Genomic DNA, 20,489 nt, shown 5'->3' with positions numbered 1-20,489 from the left:
TGGAGGGAAAGGTTGTGTGTTTAATTTTTAGGGTTAGGGTTTGATTTTGGGTAATTTGAAATTAGGAATATTTTGGTAAATTGAGATTTGGGTAATTTTAGTAAAATTTGGAGATATTGTAATTAATTAAAATCTAATTTATTCCCAAAATTTACTTTAAAAATATTATTTAATTATTAATTTGCTAATTAACTCTCAATTAAGTACTCTAATTTAAAATATAAGATAATATAATTATTTTTCTTTATTTATAAAAATTAAAGTATAAATTCCAAAATCTCAATTATTTAAACTAAATCATATAAAATTTTTATTCTTTTACAACTGTTAAGTCTTATAATTTAAATATAGAAAATTATTCAATAATTATAAAATTAAGTAAAATTTCTATTTTAATTATCAAAACTTGATTTGATTATTTTCAATAAAATAATTTCTAAAAATAAATAAATCTCTAATAAATAAATAAATTTAAAATTGACTCATAATAAGATTTTTCAAAAGTTCTGGGACTTACCTATAGATTTTGATGAAGATTGAATAATTTGTATGAGTTGGAGCATAATTATGATGAAATGTTAATAAATAATAATTATAATGGATTGGAATGGTGAAAATGTGTTATGATTGAAGTTTGGATTGATAATTGTTGAGATTGGTGATTTTGAGAAAGAATTGTTGAAAGAATTGAGTGAGAATGGAATGTTTAGATTGTTGTATGATTGAGAAATGATTGAAGAATATTTAGTATGAATTTTGGGTTGTTTTGGTATTGTTTGGGTTGTGAGTAATTTGATTTGGCATTATATTTTTTTGAAAGTTAGAGGTTTTGCAAATTTTGGTAAAAACCGAATTTTAACCAATTTCAACGAGCCATAACTTGTGCTCTGGATCCTCAATTTTGAAGAAACTTGATTTAAATGAAAGTTGGGTCTGAGATGTTTAAGAGGTTTAAAGAAAAATGAAAAATATCTTAAAACAAAAAGTTATGCGCGTTTGAAGTTCGGTACAAAAATCTGAATTCTGCAACAAACAACCTTTTCAAAGATGTGGTCATCTTCTCTTCATCAAAAGGTAAATTTTCAATTCTTTATTTTGTTTTATCTAACTCTCTATGACTCTATCTATCTTTCAATTGCAAATTTTAATTCAAACAATTATAGTTTAGGTATTAATCTATTTTTCTATTCTCTTCATGAATTTAAATATTTTATTTTATTCTCAATTTAGTGATCCTTATTTTTTATTTATTTATCTTTCGTTCTATTCTATTATATGTAATTATGTTGCATATAAATTTCTAAAATGAATTGATCAATTTACTAATTTAGAATAAATATTTTTTATTTTTAGAAATAGTAATGAAAAAATATTTCAAAAGAAAACTATAAATATCATAAAGAGTCAACTTCATAATCGAAAGATAGACCTTTAATCAAGTTGATAATGAAACAATTATTCAACATTTTCAAAATATAAAAACAAGAAGAGAAATACCTTTAAGATTTGAAGGGAAGAAAGTTAGCGACTAATATAATTTTTGAATTTTTTTTGTATTCAAATAATTAATATGCACTTTTATTGATATTAATTAATTATATTAAAAAATTAAGATTATGATGGATTATTATTATTTTATTAATTTTTATTTTTGATATTAATTCATATATTTAGTTTCTTTTTTATTATTATTTTTTAATCTCTTATTCTAGGTGTTTATTTTTATAAATCTTGCTAAATTAAACAAAGTACTGTATATCTTCTTTTTATTTCTCTTTTATATACACATAAAATTTATTATATTATTTCTCTTTCATCTAATACTTTTTTTTCTCTTCTATTTATATTTCTTTCCTTCAATATTTTGTTAGTTCTTTTTTTTTTTAAATTTTACTTTAAGTTATGTATTTGTTCTTATTATACCTAACGTTTTTTATTTATGTGTAATATACATTTTTATATATTTTATAGAAATATGATTTGATTTTATTAATTTGCCAAAATTTTTTGAAAAATCTAAAGCTAAAGTATAAAAATATATTTATAGATATTTTGTTTTTTTTTAACTAAAAAATGTAATATTTTTTGCCATACTTGTTGAAATCGTAAGTTAAATATGAATATTAATTTTTGAAATAATAGAATTAACATATTTTAAATTTTTTGCATTTAAAAATAATATTCTATCAGCGTTAGAATTATTTAGATGGATAAGTAATAGTGAATATAGAATTATTTAGGATGGATAGAATTAAGTACATCTTTTTATTAAAAATACGAATTTAAAAATATTATTTTCAATTCACAATAGTCAAGCTTTAATTGAACGATTGTATGTTCAAAAAATTTTTAATTAAATAAAATAATTTTAGATATATAATTTTTTAAAATTTAATTAATTCAAGATATTTATTATTGTCGATTAAAAAAGTAAAATGAAATAATAATTTAATATTTTTATACTCTTAAAATATTATTTATTTATTTTTCTAGCATTATTTATCATCCAACGATTATATTAATTCATTTAATTGAATAAAAATTTTATTTTATCTAAAAATTTTAGAATTTCTCAACCTCAAGATCATCCATGTTAAATCATTAAGAAATATAACTGAAAATGTGGAAGCGTTCCTTCATTTAAGAGCATGATTGAGATCAGAGAGTTTTGCTCTTATAATTCTTTGATCTTTGTCAATTAAAACCTTATGTATCCCGAATAGAACTGAATCACAACTCAACTGCGGAAAAAGGGCTACGAATGCGGGTCTGATGTGTTGGAGACCAAAATTTTGAAATTATTATTTATATTTGAGTGTGACACTCATTAAACCCTAAAACCCAAATAAAATAGTATTTCTGGTTTTAATCTCATTTTTCCAAATCAAAAGTAATAATGACTTATTTAATTCAATATTTATGACAATAAATAAGATCACCGTTATATAAGTCATTTAATGTAAAATTACTTAATTTACAATTATAATTAATATATCTATTATCCATAAATATATTAAAAAATAATAATTTCCTAACAATCTTTCACTTGGGCTATACATATATATTTTGATTATTTTTCTGAGATAATCACATCTTATAAATTTTATGCGCACATCTAAATGTTATTTTCCTAATTACTTTAATAATCTGGTCTGTCTCATATATTAGTTATGAAATTACCGCAATTTTTATCACATTAGTGTCGCAACGAAACCACGATGATCGCCATACTAAAATACTCAACCACATAAATCAAATTTGGATGAGAAAATTCAGAATTTACATGCAAAATGATCTCATGCGTGCCTATTTTCAACTAGTCTAACTTGAATAAAAATTTTATTTATTCGGTGACAGACTCATATGAAACTGCAACGACAACGCCCGGGCTCATAGCGACGGCGACTAAATGATGAGTTTGTAGAAGAAGAGAAGAAATTAACGAACTCAAAATGAGAGAGAAAGATAGAGGGGGAAATTTATCTAAAAAACAGGGACTCGACAGGAAAAATGTGACAATAGGCTCAACAACGACGGTAACGGGATAAGCAGCGACGGGACATGAGCTGTGAAGGGGTAGACGGCGATGGGTTCAACAACGACGATGACGAAAGCCATGAGTTTTTTGTGAAGAAACCACGAAGAAGAAGACTCTGGGTGAGGATGGCTGGGTTTCTCTGGCATGACTATAGAGTATGGATTGAAGCTGTGAATCACTGAATATGTGATGTGAGGCAAATCCTATTTCCTAAAAAGTGTTTATATGTATATATCTAGGACAGGTACACCCTAAATCCGATCCTGAGCAAAATCTACCCTGACTCGGGTCAAGTTATTACCCTCTCCAACTAGGTATGGACGGGTTGGGTGCTCCCGTATTCAGGTATTTCCTGCCTAGTCTAACCACGTATTGATACTCTGTTTATCAAGGGTTTACCGCTAGCCAATGAATTGCTACGCACACAAAGCAAGATTTTACTCCTAATAGTTGTTTAAGCGGACGAGTGAGATAACTACTCAACAAATTCAAATTGATTAAGACAAATATTAATTATTTTTAATATTAAAAATTTTAAGAATTTAATTTTAATTATAACTTTGTAAAATATTTATAATAATAATTACTATATATATTTATTTTATTTTTTAATAAAATTTTTATAAATTTTATGTATTATCCAATACAGGTTACAGGAATATATACTAGTATGTTAGTAAAATCCATGCAGATCTAAGGCCACCAGAAATTGCCACGTATACAGAAAAACTGGAACGTCGAACCAATAACTTGGTGCCACGTTTCACGAGGCAGTGGCATTGCCAATCGAATTGATCGTAGACTTGGAATTACAAGTCGTTCCGTAGGGTCGTCCACAACATTGACGTTCTCCACGTCAAGGGATACAGAATAAGCCAATAAAACCAAGCCACGTTTCGAGACCACATCTTCAACCGTCAGATCATCCACGGTGGCAAAATGGAGCGAGTCAGAGCCCCGGTTCTGAAGTCCTCGTAACGATCACGGTAGAAATGCAAAACCCAAGTATATAACGAACCAGAGATGAGTGACTGCACTGGTAGAAGTGTGCAAAGCCGAAGAAGGTACTAGAAACAAAGCTAGCTACTACGATGAGGAAGTGGACGCTCCCTTCCGCTCTTCTTCTCCTTTCTCTCCTCCTTCTATTTGCAGATCAAGGTGAGCCATCTTCATTTATTACACTTCTTCATCTTCTTTTATGCTTTCTGTTGTTGCTAACCGTTCCGTACCAGCTAGCTAGCTCTTTTACTTCTTAGCATTTCTAAATTTGAATCTGATTTACGATGTTTGGATAGGTCGCAAGCTTCAGGCAAATGCCGAAGCTGATTCTGACGAGCTTGTAGATCCACCTAAGGTTGAGGACAAGATCGGTGCCGTTCCTAACGGTCTTTCCACAGATTCAGATGTCGCCAAGAGGTGCTTCATATTAGATTTTTGTTTTCTTCAATTCTGTTAATATTATTTTTGCTTTTGTTTTTGGTTAACCCATTATTTGGTGATTGAAAATGTGTGTTTGTGTGATTCTTAGGGAGGCGGAGTCGATCTCGAAGAGATCTCTTCGCAACAACGCGCAGAAGTTTGAGTTCCAGGCCGAAGTTTCTCGGCTTATGGATATTCTCATCAACTCCCTCTACAGCAACAAGGATATTTTCCTCAGGGAGTTGATCTCTAATGCTTCTGACGTAAGCACATTTCCTCTTATGCAATGCGTTTCGATAATCTTAGACTTCAATTTTCTGTTGATGATGAAAGCTCCCCGTCGTATTATTTTAGGCGCTGGACAAGATTAGGTTTCTCTCTCTCACCGATAAGGAGATTCTGGGGGAAGGTGATACTGCCAAGCTCGAAATCCAGGTTAGCACTACAAATGTTTGACATTATGTCTAATTAATGAATATATTAGCACAAGTGTTGTTTACATGGTTTATTTATATGTTTGTTACTAAGACATTTTACTGCTTGTGGTGAAATGACAGATTAAGTTGGACAAGGAGAAGAAAATCCTCTCCATCCGAGACAGGGGTATTGGTATGACAAAGGAGGATTTAATAAAGAATTTGGGGACCATAGCAAAATCTGGAACCTCAGGTATATATGATATAGCTTACGGCTTATGGCCTTAACTGACAGAATTCCCATTTCTAAGGAGCAAATGCATTAACTGAAAACTATCCATACATGCAGCGTTTCTTGAGAAAATGCAATCAAGTGGTGATCTCAATCTTATTGGGCAGTTTGGAGTTGGTTTCTACTCGGTGTACCTTGTGGCTGACTATGTTGAAGTAATTAGCAAACATAATGACGATAAACAGTATGTCTAATTTTCACACCTGATATGGCTTTTTTATTGAGTTTGTTAGACTGTTGTCCATGGAATCTTGACCTTCCTTTTTCTTCTTAAAAATCCCAGGCATGTGTGGGAATCTAAAGCTGATGGAGCATTTGCGATTTCTGAAGATACATGGAATGAACCACTGGGACGTGGTACTGAGATTAGGCTACACCTCAGAGATGAAGCTGGGGAGTACTTGGAGGAGCATAAGCTTAAGGTATGAACCTAACTTTTAGTATTGTTTTGTAGAGTTTAATTTTGATATCCTGACATTTATCTAATTAGATTCATGCATTTAGATTATTTTTTAAGTAGCAGATTTGGAAATTAGTTATTTTTTGCTAATATGACAATACACTGTTAGTTGTTTGTGTAAAATTCTTTTACACAGACCAAGCATGAAAAATTTAAATTCTTGTTTTATAATAGAATTAACAACATGAAACTATACTGATTAGTTTACTTGCACATAGGACTACACCATGGGCTTTTGTTATATTAATCTAAATTGCAAGTGTGTACTGTGCACTTACAACAGGCATATACTGCGTATTTTCTTTGCTAAGGATTATAGATGTGTATAGAGGTGTATTCTCAGGGCAGTTTTTGTTTCATGGTTACAAGTACTGTACCTTTTTTATTCAGAGCTGTTGCCAAACTTTTAAGTGGGCGCTTCTTTATTTTCCTACTAAGTGTTTCATGTTTATCTTGTATTAACATATATACAATTTTTTGGTTGTTTTTTGTTGCTTCATTTTGTGTTGCTTGGAATTCAATTATAGTGCATTGTGGAATCTAATTCACTACCTATTGATTGACACAGGAATTGGTAAAAAAATACTCTGAATTTATTAACTTTCCTATTTATCTCTGGGCAAGCAAAGAGGTTGATGTGGAGGTCCCTGCTGATGAAGATGATGAATCATGTATGTGTTTACCATTTGTAACATTGCAAGATACTGATTTGTTTTTTTATCGTTAACTTTTCTCCATTCTATGATACTATCACAAATTTTGCTATCTCTCATACCTTAGTTTACTCTTTGATCAGCTGAAAGCAGCTCTGAGGAAGAAAGTAAAGATGATGATGCTGAGAAAAGTGAAGATGACGAAGAGAAGCCCAAGACAAAGACAGTGAAGGAAACGACTTATGAATGGGAACTTCTAAATGATGTGAAAGCTATATGGCTGCGAAATCCAAAGGAGGTTTCAGAAGAAGAGTACACCAAATTCTACCATACTCTTGCCAAGGTAATGTTTCCATCTTAATTATTCACTGGACATTGTGAGGGCATTAACTTGTTAATGTTCATAGTTGTGGGTTTAACTGTTCATATTTCCTGCAGGATTTCGGTGATGAGAAACCTTTAGCATGGAGTCACTTCAACGCTGAAGGCGATGTTGAGTTCAAGGCAGTGCTTTTTGTGCCACCTAAAGCCCCTCATGATTTATATGAGAGTTATTACAACTCTAACAAATCCAATCTGAAGTTGTATGTTAGACGAGTCTTTATTTCAGATGAATTTGATGAACTGTTGCCTAAATACCTCAGCTTCTTGAAGGTAACCAAGTTGTGCTGTTATTGCAATTTAGTTTGTTTTAACGCGATCAGAATATTTTTTTTTCTGAGATGTCCTTTTGACATTGAGAACAGGGCCTTGTTGATTCTGACACGTTGCCACTTAATGTCTCCCGTGAAATGCTTCAACAACACAGTAGCCTGAGGACAATCAAGAAGAAACTTATCAGGAAAGCCCTTGATATGATCCGTAGGATTGCTGATGAGGATCCAGATGAGTCCACTGACAAAGATAAGAAAGGTAGGTTAAACTAAATATATTGGTTTTGTGTGCTGGGAGTGCCAATACTTAGTTGGTCTCCATGGGTTTCATGCAATGGGGGTTCAGATCCTCCATGCTTTCAGCATGTTGCATCATGCATAAATTGTCTTTCATATATTATGTTTTCCATTGTATTTCTAAGCGGTATAGTTGAACCCATAAACCCTTAAATTTGACTCTGCTTCCTCCAACTTTATGCAGAAGAGGTATCATCTGACAATGATGAGAAAAGAGGTCAATATGCTAAGTTCTGGAATGAGTTTGGAAAGTCCATCAAACTTGGCATCATTGAAGATGCTACTAACAGAAACCGTCTGGCAAAACTGCTGAGAGTTGAGACGTATGTTACTTGATTCCTTGCATTTCTTTATTTATTTGCTGCAGTATTATTTCCCTCCTTTCATTAGTTGACAAAATATTGTATACTTGATTACTTACAGCTCCAAGTCTGAAGGTAAATTGACGTCTCTTGATCAGTACATCTCCAGAATGAAATCTGGACAAAAGGATATCTTCTACATAACTGGAACTAACAAAGAACAACTGGAAAAATCTCCTTTCCTTGAGCGGCTTAGGAAGAAAAATTACGAGGTATGATTTTCTCGCTGAATATACTTGTTTTCTGTTTCTTACTCTCCATAAATTTTCTCCAGTGGGAGCTAAGATGTATCTTCTAAATGTTTGTATTTTAAACTGGTGCAGGTTATTTACTTCACTGATCCAGTTGATGAATACTTGATGCAATATCTTATGGATTATGAAGACAAAAAATTCCAAAATGTGTCCAAGGAAGGTCTGAAAATTGGAAAGGATGCCAAAGCCAAGGAACTAAAGGAATCCTTCAAGGATCTCACAAAGTGGTGGAAAAGTGCACTTTCCAGTGAAAATGTTGATGATGTGAAGATATCTAACCGTTTGGATAACACTCCTTGTGTGGTGGTGACTTCGAAATTTGGTTGGAGTGCTAATATGGAGAGAATAATGCAGGCACAAACTTTATCAGATGCTAGCAAGCAAGCATACATGCGTGGCAAGAGGGTTCTTGAAATCAATCCTAGGCACCCTATTATCAAGGAGCTCAGGGAGCGTGTAGTAAAGAACCCTGAGGTACATTCTTGATTTGAATACTTTCTATTAGCTTTTGCCTTTAATTTGTTGTGCTAATAAAAATTGAGGTGATAATAATATCATTAAAACAAGCCTTCTTTTCTTTTCCTTTTTCCAAATTTGTTTTTTTGCATGCTAGAATTAAGTCCTTTCCATTGATTGATTTGATTCTTATGAATGCTCTCGAAGTGATACCGATCTCTGCATACCTTATCTGAATCATTGTAACCTGAGCAGACTGAATTAAGGTTTATTTTGAGTTTTTGACCCAATTTGGTTTGTTCTTCAGGATGAGAGTGTGAAGCAAACAGCACAGCTGATGTATCAAACTGCTCTCTTTGAAAGTGGTTTCTTGCTAAACGACCCCAAGGATTTTGCATCTCGCATTTATGACTCAGTGAAGTCCAGCTTGGATATTAGTCCTGAAGCAACTGTGGAAGAGGAGGAAGAAGCTGAAGAAGTTGAGGCCGAGAGTGAGGCCAAGGACGGTGCATCTGCTGATGCTGATGCTGATGCGAAGGACGAGTTGTAGATTTTGAGGCAGAACATTTCCGTACTGACTTCAGTTCCCCTTTTCTTTGTTACTTGGTCTTTAGCAATTTGAGAAGCCCCTTTCAGAATGATTTTTGCTTCCATAAGAAAGTCTAATAGAGAGAAACATTAGTCGTAAGTTACTGTAGTCACTTTATCCCATGGAATTTCGCTTAGCATTTTAGTACACGGATGAAGAAAATTACGCTGTATTTTTATGTGGAAAACTGCATCATGTCTTATTTACAGTGACTAGCAAACATCCGTTATCCCTTTTTTATTTATTCCATGGTGTCCGATGGCATCACGTTGGGGCAATAGATCTACTGACACCCCGTTGTGGATATTTATCCATCCTTATATTGGAAACAAAGTCTCTCAAAGATATAGCAAAGATAGGTAGAATAATGTCGCTCATTAAAACCCGTGATGCTTAGGTCTTTTGCGGAATATTTTTTTCTCCCCTTGATCGCGGTAAAGTACTAAATATTTTATCTGTTGATACATTAAAATTAAGTTCAATGTTTAATTATTTATGTTTAGCAGATCAGGCATGTCAGTTATAACTACTATGTAATCAAATTAAATCAAAACGATTAAGCATAAGTCAGGATGGCCGAGTGGTCTAAGGCGCCAGACTCAAGTTCTGGTCCTCGTGTGAGGGCGTGGGTTCAAATCCCACTTCTGACAAAATTTATGTTTATATAACTAATAAGCCTTTTTTTGTAACGCTTTGAGAAGATGACAAGCACAATATATAGGGTAAGTGTAGTGTGAGGGTCACTGAGGCGTGCAAATTGTCGAGATAGTGGTAGCATAAGTACGCGACCAGGACCAGGACCACCACCCATAAGTATGACGAAATTAAAGCTGCCATTGGAGAAAGACATATAGTTTATGCTAGTAGGATTTAATAGTTTACACTTCACACTACACAAACACTATCTGATCTAGACAACCCAAAAAAAAAAACACTATCTGATCTGATCTGAAACGCATAATGAAGGGATCAAATATTAATTATGCTTCCTAGCTAGCTAGCATAGCATAGCGTCTATTTCAGTTGCCCCCTAAAATAATGATATCATCCACAAATAAGCGTCAATTTCAATATTTAACATTTTGACTTTAATACTTAGTGATGAGGTGTATCCACCTGTGATAGGGTAAGTGCCACTCAACCATAGGACGCGCATGGTAGTGAGTAGATTGGATATATGATATGTAAACTTCAACCACTCCTAAATAAAATTAAGTCATCATTGGCATGGCTAAAGTCAAATTTTCCCTTCTAACACACACCCTTTAATTTTATTTGATCCTTTGGAGTCGATTTTAACTAATAATTAGATCAGGATATGCAAAAGAAAAAGTCTAGGGAAATAACTAGGTGTAGTCAATTTAAAGATAATTAGTTAAAAAATAGTTTTTATTTTTAATTTTGAATTTCGAAAAATTAGAATAGTGGAAGATTTTTTTTGTGATGGACTTATTTTTTAACTAGTTGGTTCTGAATGAGCTATTTTCTAGTTGGTTTTCTAGTGAGATTGGATCAAAAATATAAATTAATATCGTATAAACTTAAATTTTGAGGGGAAAAAGGAATAAAGGTACATATTTGATTGAAATTAGAATGGGGGATAAGATATTAAGATAGGGGAAGATCCAGCAGATCAGTAGTGGAAGAGATATAGCTGGTAACAAACGATTGGTTGGTGAGGAATGGAGGATTACACCCACTTTTAGCTTACTGCCAAACCATCATAAAAAACTCCGGTGCTCCATCACATTCACACCACTTATATATATTTATGGATCGGATGCTAATTAATTTCAATTATAGCGGTCCCAGGACCAACAACAGATATTAGATAGATGCATCGAAACAAAAAGCCCCTTACCTTAAATACGCCCCAACACTAAATTTAATGAACACTATACTCAAATAAAGACTGATATACTCTGCTTTAGGTAGCTAGTAGGAGTTCATTTAGCAGTTTTTGATCATGAAACATGGTCTAACATTCCCGAACCAATAAATGAATCTCATCATCGCCCACAAACAAAGAATTCTATAGTATATGCCTACGTATCCCTCTTCTTTTTGCGAGAGCTTTCTGCTTTCTGCTTTCCCTTCAGATGACTCACATGCTTGTCGCCATGTCCATGTCCATGTCCACGGGCCTACTGAACTCACGTCACGTGACCCATACAGGCCGGATGAACTAAAAATGAATGTTTCCAATGAGTAGGGCCCCACCATACAAAATTAAAAAAAAGAAGACATGGCTCACATGGGCCTGGCTCCGTGAAAGATGCCCAAGGAATTAACATCAATAAGATGGGGGGTAAAAGTGTAAAACTAAAAGAGCAGTTGCCACAAGCGCCAAATTGCCATAATGATGATGAAGGCTGCAGTGGATTGGGATTCCCTAGCACGAGTGCACGCTGACCATGGTATTTCACTTTGGTCTAGTGCACCTACGTACACCATTCCTCCCTTGCTCACCTGTGGTGATGTTGGAGTAGAGGACGAAGATGGAGATGATGACGAAGAAGATTCGTTACTATCTGAGTTCGAGTTTTGTCCCTCCCACGATTTCTTACTACTGCAAAATCACATTCATCAAAATAAGGATAATTAAACACTATTCAAACAAGTAGACTAATGGTGAGTAAAATTGAGAGCTTACCCTTAAAATATGTGTAAGTGTAAAGTATTATTTTGGTTGTTCTAATTTGGTGTTTAATGTTTCAGATGTCTTATTTTAATTTCAAAAAGTTTTAAATTTTTTATTTAGACTCAAAAAGTTTTAAGGTATTCAATGTTATTATACAATTAAATTTGACATAAATAATAAACGTCAACAGTTGATATTAGTATATAATTAAAATCGATTCACCAATGTAAAAAATTTTCTTTTAATTATAGAGCATTAATGATTGATAAATAAGATTTGGATTTTTTTTATAAGAAGATCTACAAGAAAAAGTGTCATAAAAAAATTTTGGTTATGTTTTTTTTTATAAAAAGTTACAAAAAAGTTTTGATTATGTTTTTTTTTTTAACACAGAATAAGATATGAATTAATAATAACATTTTTAACATTTATGTCCGTCATTCTCATAATTATTTGTATCAAAATTAACAATGAAAAATATCAAATTCATTTAAAATTTTTTAAAATAAAAATAAAACATTTGAAATGAATTAAAATTTAGTTTAAACGTTGATAACCAAAATAATATTTTAGCGGAGGTTTAAAAGTTCATTTGAATATTAGTATTACTATACGGTGCTAAAATCTAACTTACATGATATGGAGATTCGATACTAGAAACAGTACTTATTTTATTCAAGAGACGGTTCCCTATTTCTGAGACCACATGCTGAATTTAAAACTAACGAAGCTAACAAGGATTGAAATTTGGAGATGCATGTTTCACGGGCACACATACAGCTCTATTATCATGTACCCACCATACTATTGTGCAACAATCCATACCATGAGAAAATTAGATATAGCAATAAAGTGCGACAAGAAAAAGGTTTTTGTTTTTGGTCGACAGTAATTATGAAGTCTATAAAAGTAAGAGCTACCCACTGCTGATACTATACTAAATTACTAATCACCGAATATGATGTAATTGTTTGTTGTTTAATAATTACAAGTTCTATTATTATTGTTGCAACTTGGATACTAACTATTACTTTATGTCCATTCTTTATAATATTGTTCACAAATCACAGTCAAGACAAATAGTGTGTGGGACAGAAAAAATGCCCACAAGCCTAAATGCCACCAACGTTCATATTCATAGAAGGACGAAAATACCCTTTTAACCGTTAGCGTGAAAAATAAAAAATGAGGGGCAATGTAATGAAATATTGAAATCTAACCTGGGGTTAGTATCAGGGGAAGGACAAAACGTAATGGTGTAATCGGCAGATGCGCACGTAAATGTGCTCGTCTTGTCGTCATACGCGTAGCTATACGCGCGTGAGCACACGCTCTTGAACACCTTCGAGTAAGACGAAGGCTTGCAAGTGTCCGGTGAGCGGTACGCGCCGTCGCAGCAATACTGCGGCAACCGGAACGCATCGCACGCGCTCTTACACGCCACGCCACGTTTCCCATCCTCGCTCATAACCCTCAGCTCCGATGGACAATCGCCATTGAGGTCTCCCACGCACCCCGTGACGGTGCAGTTTTCGCCGGAGCCACCCTGCGGAACCACCGTGATCGGGAGGTTGTAACCGTCGACCAAGCTGACGTCAAAGAAATCTAGTCCTCCGGCGCCATGGAGGGTGAACTCTGCCAGGGTTGCCGGCGGCGTGGCACCGCTGCCAGCACATTCTAGTTTGCCGGAGCCGCAATCGCCAGTGCCGCATGAGAATTTTCCGGCGGAGTCTTGGGCGCAGAGTGTCCTGCCCCAGAAACGGCCGCCCCAGGTGGTTGGTGCCGTGATGGTTTTGGACTCGCCGGTTCGGAGGGCGAAGCCGGTGACCGGAAGAGGGTCGACACCAGCGTTAGTGAGAATTCCCGGCCACACAGTGTAGTCACATTTGTTGAGTAGTGTGAAGGTAGTTGCTTTCCCCTCTGCAAATTTGTGTTCACACCCACACACATTAACATAAAATGGAAAACAATTTCATTATAATTTGGTAATAACATGCTTTATGAAGTGATTTACTTACCTGATACTAATACACACAGCGTTATTAGTACTGGGATTGGATTTATTAATGTGAGCTTATTATGCTCCATGTGGAAGTTCAATTAGTTAGTGTTTGTGAATAGCTAAAAGAATAAGAATGAGAACCTAGGAAGACGGTGAAGAAACGGTGGAAATGGAATCTGCTGTGAGAATAATTATTATTTATAGGCAGAAATTAATAATAAAGCTGGCGGGTAGACAGGCAGGGAAGTAACGTTCTGCTTCAACTCACCATTTATAAGGATTTTATGTTTTCGTAACGCTATATATTTTGTTATTAAATATAGGGATAATTATTTCATTATAAAATAGTATTCGAAAGGTTTGTATTGTTAAAAAAAATCTAAAAAGATATAAAAACGTGATTAAAAAATAAAAGATATTATTCTTTTTAGAAAGGTTAGACAAATTTTATATCTACATGTAATTTAAATTTTTATAAAAATATTTAAATAATTATTTAAGATATGAATGAAAAAATAAAATTCTATCACTAGATTTCTTTTTCATCTTTTTTTAATTTCAGTCATTCATTAAAAAAATACAAAAAATATCTAACATAAAATCATCAAATTTTAAATATAAAAATATTTCATTAATATCTGATTAATTATAAATTTTTTTAGAATTTGCTTTAATATTCATACATTCAAAGTTATTTTTATCATTAATAATATAAATTTGAGAGTATCATTTTGGTGATTTATGTTGCTGACATAAAATATCTACTATACGTCTATACCTAGCTAGATAGAAGTTGAGGGGGTCTCAATAATTTTCATGGGTGCAGTCGTGCAGACAAAGACAGGCATTTGGTAGTGGGAATTCTGATATGTGTTAGACACTCGAATTTGCTGCATGATTTTTATTTCAAGGCGATGTGTCATGGTAAATTTTTAGAAGGTTAGATTTAACAGTGTTTGTATAGTTTTCTGGAGTGTTTGAGAATACTCTAGATGGTTCCGGAACGTTCTAGAATGTCCTAGAAGGTTCTGGAATACTCTAGAAGGTTCTAGAAGACTTTAGAAGATCATGGAATATTCTAGAAGAGTGTAGATGTATATAGAAGTATAAAGAGTGGTATGGAATAATCTAGAAACATTTAGAAAGTTGTGGTAGGATAGATATTTGTAAAGAAAGTTTTGGATGATTAATCTAGACCGTTGATTAGATTGATTCTAACCATCCATTGAGGAGGTGGATGGCTATAAATAGGGGTAAGAGTTAGAGTTTGGGTGTGTGTGAATCATTTGTAACCACACTTGAGCAATAAAGTGTTCTTCCACCAAAGCTTCCTTTCTCTTGTGTTCTCTTGTGTTCTTAGCTTTCTTGCTAAGTATTGAGGGTTAGGCTGACTTGGTCTTAGCTCAAGAGGTTGAGTAAGTCTGAGTGCCGGCACGGTAGCGTTGGAGTGTGTCCAAGGCCGTGACAATTTGGTATCCGAGCAAGGTTCGAGAGGGAGCACAAGTGATTTGTGGGTATGGCTTTAAATATCACCATGGAACATGTTGAGTCACAAAGGGGAAGGGATACTATTCCTTCTCAATGGGGAGGCAAGAAGGTACGTTCTTCAAGTGAGCCTAGAGGTAAGGACTCTAACTTCTTAGAAGAAAGAGTTTCTATGTTGGAAAATGTTCTATCCTCTATGGATGAGCGGTTCCAAAAGATAGAACATGACAAGGAGACCCTCGAGGCTCACGTGTTAGGAGAACTAGATGCTTTCAAAGAAAGCATGCTCCAAATCGAAGAGAAGCTTGAGAATTCCTTGAAGTTATTTGAGGAAGTTCGAGTTTGGTTCGAGGAGGCGAAATCTCGACCAACCATTATAAGGGAGACGACAAAGATTGATCTCCCCAAACCAAAGGAGTTCAAGGGTGTAAGGGACGCCCGCGAGGTGGAGAACTTCCTATGGCAAATGGAGAGGTACTTCGAAGGCCAAGGGGTGGTCGAAGAAGCAATAAAGGTACGCACTGCAGCTCTCTACCTTTCTGATAATGCTACTTTATGGTGGAGGAGAAAGTGCGTAGATATGGAAAAGGGTACTTGCAACATAGCCACATGGGAAGATTTCAAAAGGGAATTGAAAAGACAATTCTTCCCTGAGAATGTGGTTTATGAAGCAAGGAAGAAGTTGAGGGAGTTGAAGCACAAGAGTACAATTAGTGACTACGTAAAGGAGTTCACTACTCTCACGCTTCAAATCCCCAACTTAGCATCCGAGGATGATTGTTCTTCTTCATTGATGGACTCCAACCTTGGGCAAAGCAAGAACTACAAAGAAGGAATGTTAAGGATGTCGATGAGGCCATCGTGGTGGCCGAATCACTCATTGAGTATCATAGGGGAGACTCTAAACCCAAGTCTTCCTCCAAGCCTAGTTTTGCTAAAAGTGGGGGAGACAAGGGGAAGAGTTTCTCAATCAAGAAGGAAGGAACATACTCTTCAAAGAAAGAGTACGAGGAAAAGAAGAAGGATTTCGTGCCCAAATGAGGATGCTTCGTGTGCAAGGGACCACACCAAATGAAGGATTGTCCCAAGTTAGGGACTTTGGCATCTATCACCGAGGAACGAGAAGCTCAAACTCAAGTAACTGAGTGTGTTGGATCCATCCAACACATAAATGCTGTGAAGGGCAAAGAGGCAAGCACCGCAGAAAAGAAAGGCTTGATGTATGTTAAAGCCTTTATCAATGAAAAACCCGTTATGGCTATGATCGACACTGGTGCTACACACAACTTCATCACACCTGATGAAGCAAAGAGACTTGGGTTGAAGATCACCGAAAAGAATGGCTGGTTCAAACCCGTGAACACCAAGGGTGAACCCCTTAAGGGAGTAGCAAAAGGGGTTGAGATGACTCTTGGTTCTTGGAAGGGCCTTGTGGATTTCTCAGTAGCACCCATGGACGATTTTAAAATAGTCATCGGACTCGATTTGCAAAGAAAAGCAAATATAATACCTATGTCATACTACGACGTAGTATGCGTCATGGAGAAAGGGTCTCCATGCATGGTCCCTACAGTCTCTAAAGTTGGCGGACCACCGATACTATCTGCCATGCAACTCAAGAAAGGGTTCAAGAAGGGAGAGACTACATATTTGGCTCTATTACAAGAGGAGTCAACATCCGAAAGAGAAGACGTTCCTCCCAAAATCAAGGAAGTCCTTGAAGAAAATAAGGATGTGATGCCTCCCGAGTTATCAAAACAACTACCACCTAGGAGGAAGGTGGACCACAAGATTGAATACAAGTCGGGCAAGACTAATGTGGTAGCAGATGCGCTGAGTTGCAAAGTTGAGTTGGCGGCCATTTCTATGGTTGAAGGAGATATTGTGCATACTATCAAGGAAGGGTTGCATCACGATCCATTAGCCAAGAAGTTGGTGGAGTTGGCTAGAGAAGGTAAGACCAAAAGATTTTGGAAACAAGACACCAAGCGGGTTGTTGGAACCTCTGCCTCCATCAGAGCGACCGTGGGAAAGTGTCTCTCTAGATTTCATCTCTGCCTTACCGAAGTCCGAGGGGTTTGGATCTATTCTCGTGGTAGTGGATCGATTTTCGAAGTATGCTACCTTTATACCCGCCCCTACTGACTGCACTGCAGAGGAAGCAGCACGACTATTCTTCAAGAATGTGGTGAAGTACTGGGGATTACCTAAGAGCATCATTAGTGATCGAGATCCACGCTTTACAGGACGACTATGGACAGAGCTGTTCAAACTCCTTGGGTCGGAGCTTCATTTCTCAACAAGCTTCCATCCTCAAAACGATGGGCAGACTGAGAGAGTGAATGCCTTACTTGAGTATTACTTGAGGCATTTTGTAAGTGTTAATCAGAAGGATTGGACAAAACTCCTAGACATTGCTCAATTCTCATACAATCTGCAAAGGAGTGAGTCTACAGGGAAGAGCCCATTCGAGATTGTGACTGGACAACAGCCGTTTACACCTCACTCTCTTTCTTCCTCTTACTCAGGGAAGAGCCCTGGAGCTTATCATATGATTAAGTCATGGGAAGAACAAGCAGATGTCACTCGTTCTTATCTCGACAAAGCTGCCAAGAGGATGAAGAAATGGGCAGATAAGAAGAGGAGGCATGCAAGCTATCAAGTGGGAGACAAGGTAATGATCAAACTTCTTCCACAACAATTCAAAGCCTTTCGCAAGGTTCATAAGGGCTTAATCCGCAAATACGAAGGGCCATTTGAGATCATTGGACGTGTTGGGGAGGTTGCTTACAAAGTACAACTCCCTCCCTCTATGAAGATCCATCCGGTCTTCCATGTGAATATGCTTAAACCATATCATGGAGACCAAGACGAACCGAGTAGAGGTGACTCAAGTCGCACTCCGCCTGTGGTAATTAGATCATTTGATAAAGAAATCGAAGAGATCTTAGCTAATCGCATCGTGCGACGAAGAGGGGTGCCACCAAGTATCCAATACTTGATCAAGTGGAAAGGACTTCCGATAACTGAAGCTAGTTGGGAAGCTCGTGAAGACCTGTGGCAATTCCAAGAACACCTAGAGCGCTATCATGAACAGAACGCGACGAGGACGTCTGCGCATTAGGTGGGGGAGAATGTCATGGTAAATTTTTAGAAGGTTAGATTTAACAGTGTTTGTATAGTTTTCTGGAGTGTTTGAGAATACTCTAGATGGTTAGCAATAAAGTGTTCTTCCACCAAAGCTTCCTTTCTCTTGTGTTCTCTTGTATTCTTAGCTTTCTTGCTAAGTATTGAGGGTTAGGCTGACTTGGTCTTAGCTCAAGAGGTTGAGTAAGTCCGAGTGCCGGCACGGTAGCGTTGGAGTGTGTCCAAGGCCGTGACAGATGGCTCAATTTGTTGCGTGTGGCAAAGCTCTGCCACATTTTTCTTTGGCATTTTGTTAGCGTTCATATATATTATCTTTTCGGCAAAATGCTATCATTTCTTTATGTTTTCATTTTTTCCTTTTCTCTTAGTTGGTCAAACTCAATAAGTACTATAGTTAGATGAAAGTAGGCATTTTATGTGTACGTACTACGTAGTACCTAATCTGGCTTGATATTATCTTATTCATCTTATTTTGTTCAGTAAAATCTTCTCGATAAAAATAGCAGAAAACAAAAGAAACAGGATGGAGCTCCATTGTGTATTGTTCTGTTTACATATATTTTTCCTGCTTATGTATAAAACATTTTGGATAAATTATGCAATTTGTCTTGAAAACTACTTGATCTCTAATATAAAATTCTAATAGGGTCATAACTAGCTAGCAGATTAATCCGTCTTTTAATTACCAAATAAAATCGTTTAAGCCGTCTTTTCGTCTTATACAATTGGTCACAGTCTTTTCGCCAAGGACGAAAATTCCCCTACCTATGTTCATAATATATTAAATGTTTTAAAATAACTTAATTTATCAAATTTATATATATACACACTTTACCCAAAACTACCTCACTAATTACTTATATCAAGTAGAAGAAGAAAAGACACACTAGTATTTTGTAACTTTATTTCTTGGAGAATATTTTAACATAATCCCAGTCAATATAAATTAGCAAAATATAATATCAAGATTAACAAATAGGCAAATCATGCGCAACAAGCTTTCGTCAGAGATTCGGATATAGCAGCATACTAATTAAGTCTTTGTTTTAGTGCATAATCATGGAAATCCAAATAAAATGGCCACTATGTTCTCGTGTAATTTTGTATTCAAGGATTGATCAATGAGGTATTAGGTATTCAAGTGATAGTAATGTTTGAGCAACCACCCAATTAATCATCTCGCACGCTTCCAATATTTTTTAAGATAACACCAAAGATGACGCAAAAAAGCAATGAATCCATTCTAAAGACGGTATTTTATTATGTTAGTACCAATTTGCATTTCAAGCTTTTTTTAGTTTCCTATCATGACAAATACCATCGCTGTGTAGGTAGCAACGCTTATGCAATGAATATGGCTGATTTTTGCTTGGCGAAATAAAGTGTATGGGTATTAGCTATGAAATGGAAAGTACAATAATCATGAATCATGACATATTGATATTAAACAGTAGGATATGTTGCATAACTTGTGAATTATATAGAGAAGACAGCTGGTTGTAATTCAAATTTTCATGAGGGATTTCCAAACTTAAGGTGCTTGAGGTGACTCAAAGAAGCCTAATTCTTAATATCCGTTGGTCCAAGTGGCTAAGCTCAAATAGGGAGAAGCTTTGTTCTGCCTCTGGAATCTTGACATTTAACTTAGAGAGCTATGGAAGTGCTGAGTAGAAGGCGAAAGGAAGTGGTGAGAGTGCAAGTAACCAGAAAAATGAAGTGTTAGAGTAATAAGGAAATTGTTTATAGGATTTTAGGATGCAAAATGCAAGGGAATAGGCAGGGCTTGGAGGAGAAAATGCTGGTTTATGAAGCAGAATAAAAGAAT

General features: G+C 35.3%; 2 protein-coding genes and 1 non-coding gene across 3 annotated transcripts; 2 read left to right on the top strand and 1 right to left on the bottom strand.

The window, feature by feature from the left end:
• The first annotated feature begins 4,529 nt into the window (after positions 1–4,529).
• Positions 4,530–9,633, top strand: LOC107460143 (endoplasmin homolog). The gene is made up of 15 exons (XM_016078470.3): positions 4,530–4,696; positions 4,834–4,954; positions 5,067–5,220; positions 5,312–5,392; positions 5,515–5,626; positions 5,723–5,849; positions 5,949–6,087; positions 6,694–6,796; positions 6,922–7,121; positions 7,217–7,432; positions 7,525–7,690; positions 7,913–8,051; positions 8,152–8,302; positions 8,414–8,818; positions 9,108–9,633. The coding sequence occupies exons 1-15, from the start codon at positions 4,630–4,632 to the stop codon at positions 9,348–9,350; spliced, it is 2,424 nt and encodes an 807-aa protein (XP_015933956.1). The 5' UTR covers positions 4,530–4,629; the 3' UTR covers positions 9,351–9,633.
• Positions 9,634–9,955: 322 nt separating this feature from the next.
• TRNAL-CAA (transfer RNA leucine (anticodon CAA)) lies at positions 9,956–10,039 on the top strand. The gene has a single exon. It is a non-coding gene; the product is annotated as a tRNA-Leu (tRNA).
• A 1,074-nt stretch (positions 10,040–11,113) lies between these two features.
• Positions 11,114–14,152, bottom strand: LOC107460161 (pathogenesis-related thaumatin-like protein 3.5). Its single transcript, XM_016078491.3, has 3 exons — positions 14,049–14,152; positions 13,251–13,950; positions 11,114–11,958 (listed from the first exon to the last, which is right to left on the bottom strand). Exons 1-3 carry the CDS (start codon positions 14,116–14,118, stop codon positions 11,712–11,714), a joined length of 1,017 nt encoding a protein of 338 aa, XP_015933977.1. The 5' UTR covers positions 14,119–14,152; the 3' UTR covers positions 11,114–11,711.
• Positions 14,153–20,489: the final 6,337 nt, after the last annotated feature.

Source organism: Arachis duranensis, chromosome 8 (assembly GCF_000817695.3).
Source record: "Arachis duranensis cultivar V14167 chromosome 8, aradu.V14167.gnm2.J7QH, whole genome shotgun sequence".
NCBI lineage: Eukaryota > Viridiplantae > Streptophyta > Magnoliopsida > Fabales > Fabaceae > Arachis > Arachis duranensis.
The sequence above is the reverse complement of the archived record's forward strand: the minus strand, read 5'-3'. Positions and strand labels throughout refer to the sequence as shown.

Bases quoted from the DNA above. Each gene is read 5' to 3' on its own strand.
- LOC107460161 (XM_016078491.3), bottom strand. From the start codon at position 14,118: ATGGAGCATAATAAGCTCACATTAATAAATCCAATCCCAGTACTAATA. The intron at 13,951-14,048 runs GTAAGTAAATCA...ACAAATTTGCAG, and splicing joins GCTGTGTGTATTAGTATCAG to AGGGGAAAGCAACTACCTTC. The intron at 11,959-13,250 runs GTTAGATTTCAA...GTGATTTTGCAG, and splicing joins TCCCCTGATACTAACCCCAG to TAGTAAGAAATCGTGGGAGG.
- LOC107460143 (XM_016078470.3), top strand. From the start codon at position 4,630: ATGAGGAAGTGGACGCTCCCTTCCGCTCTTCTTCTCCTTTCTCTCCTC. The intron at 8,052-8,151 runs GTATGTTACTTG...GATTACTTACAG, and splicing joins AAACTGCTGAGAGTTGAGAC to CTCCAAGTCTGAAGGTAAAT. The intron at 8,303-8,413 runs GTATGATTTTCT...AAACTGGTGCAG, and splicing joins TTAGGAAGAAAAATTACGAG to GTTATTTACTTCACTGATCC.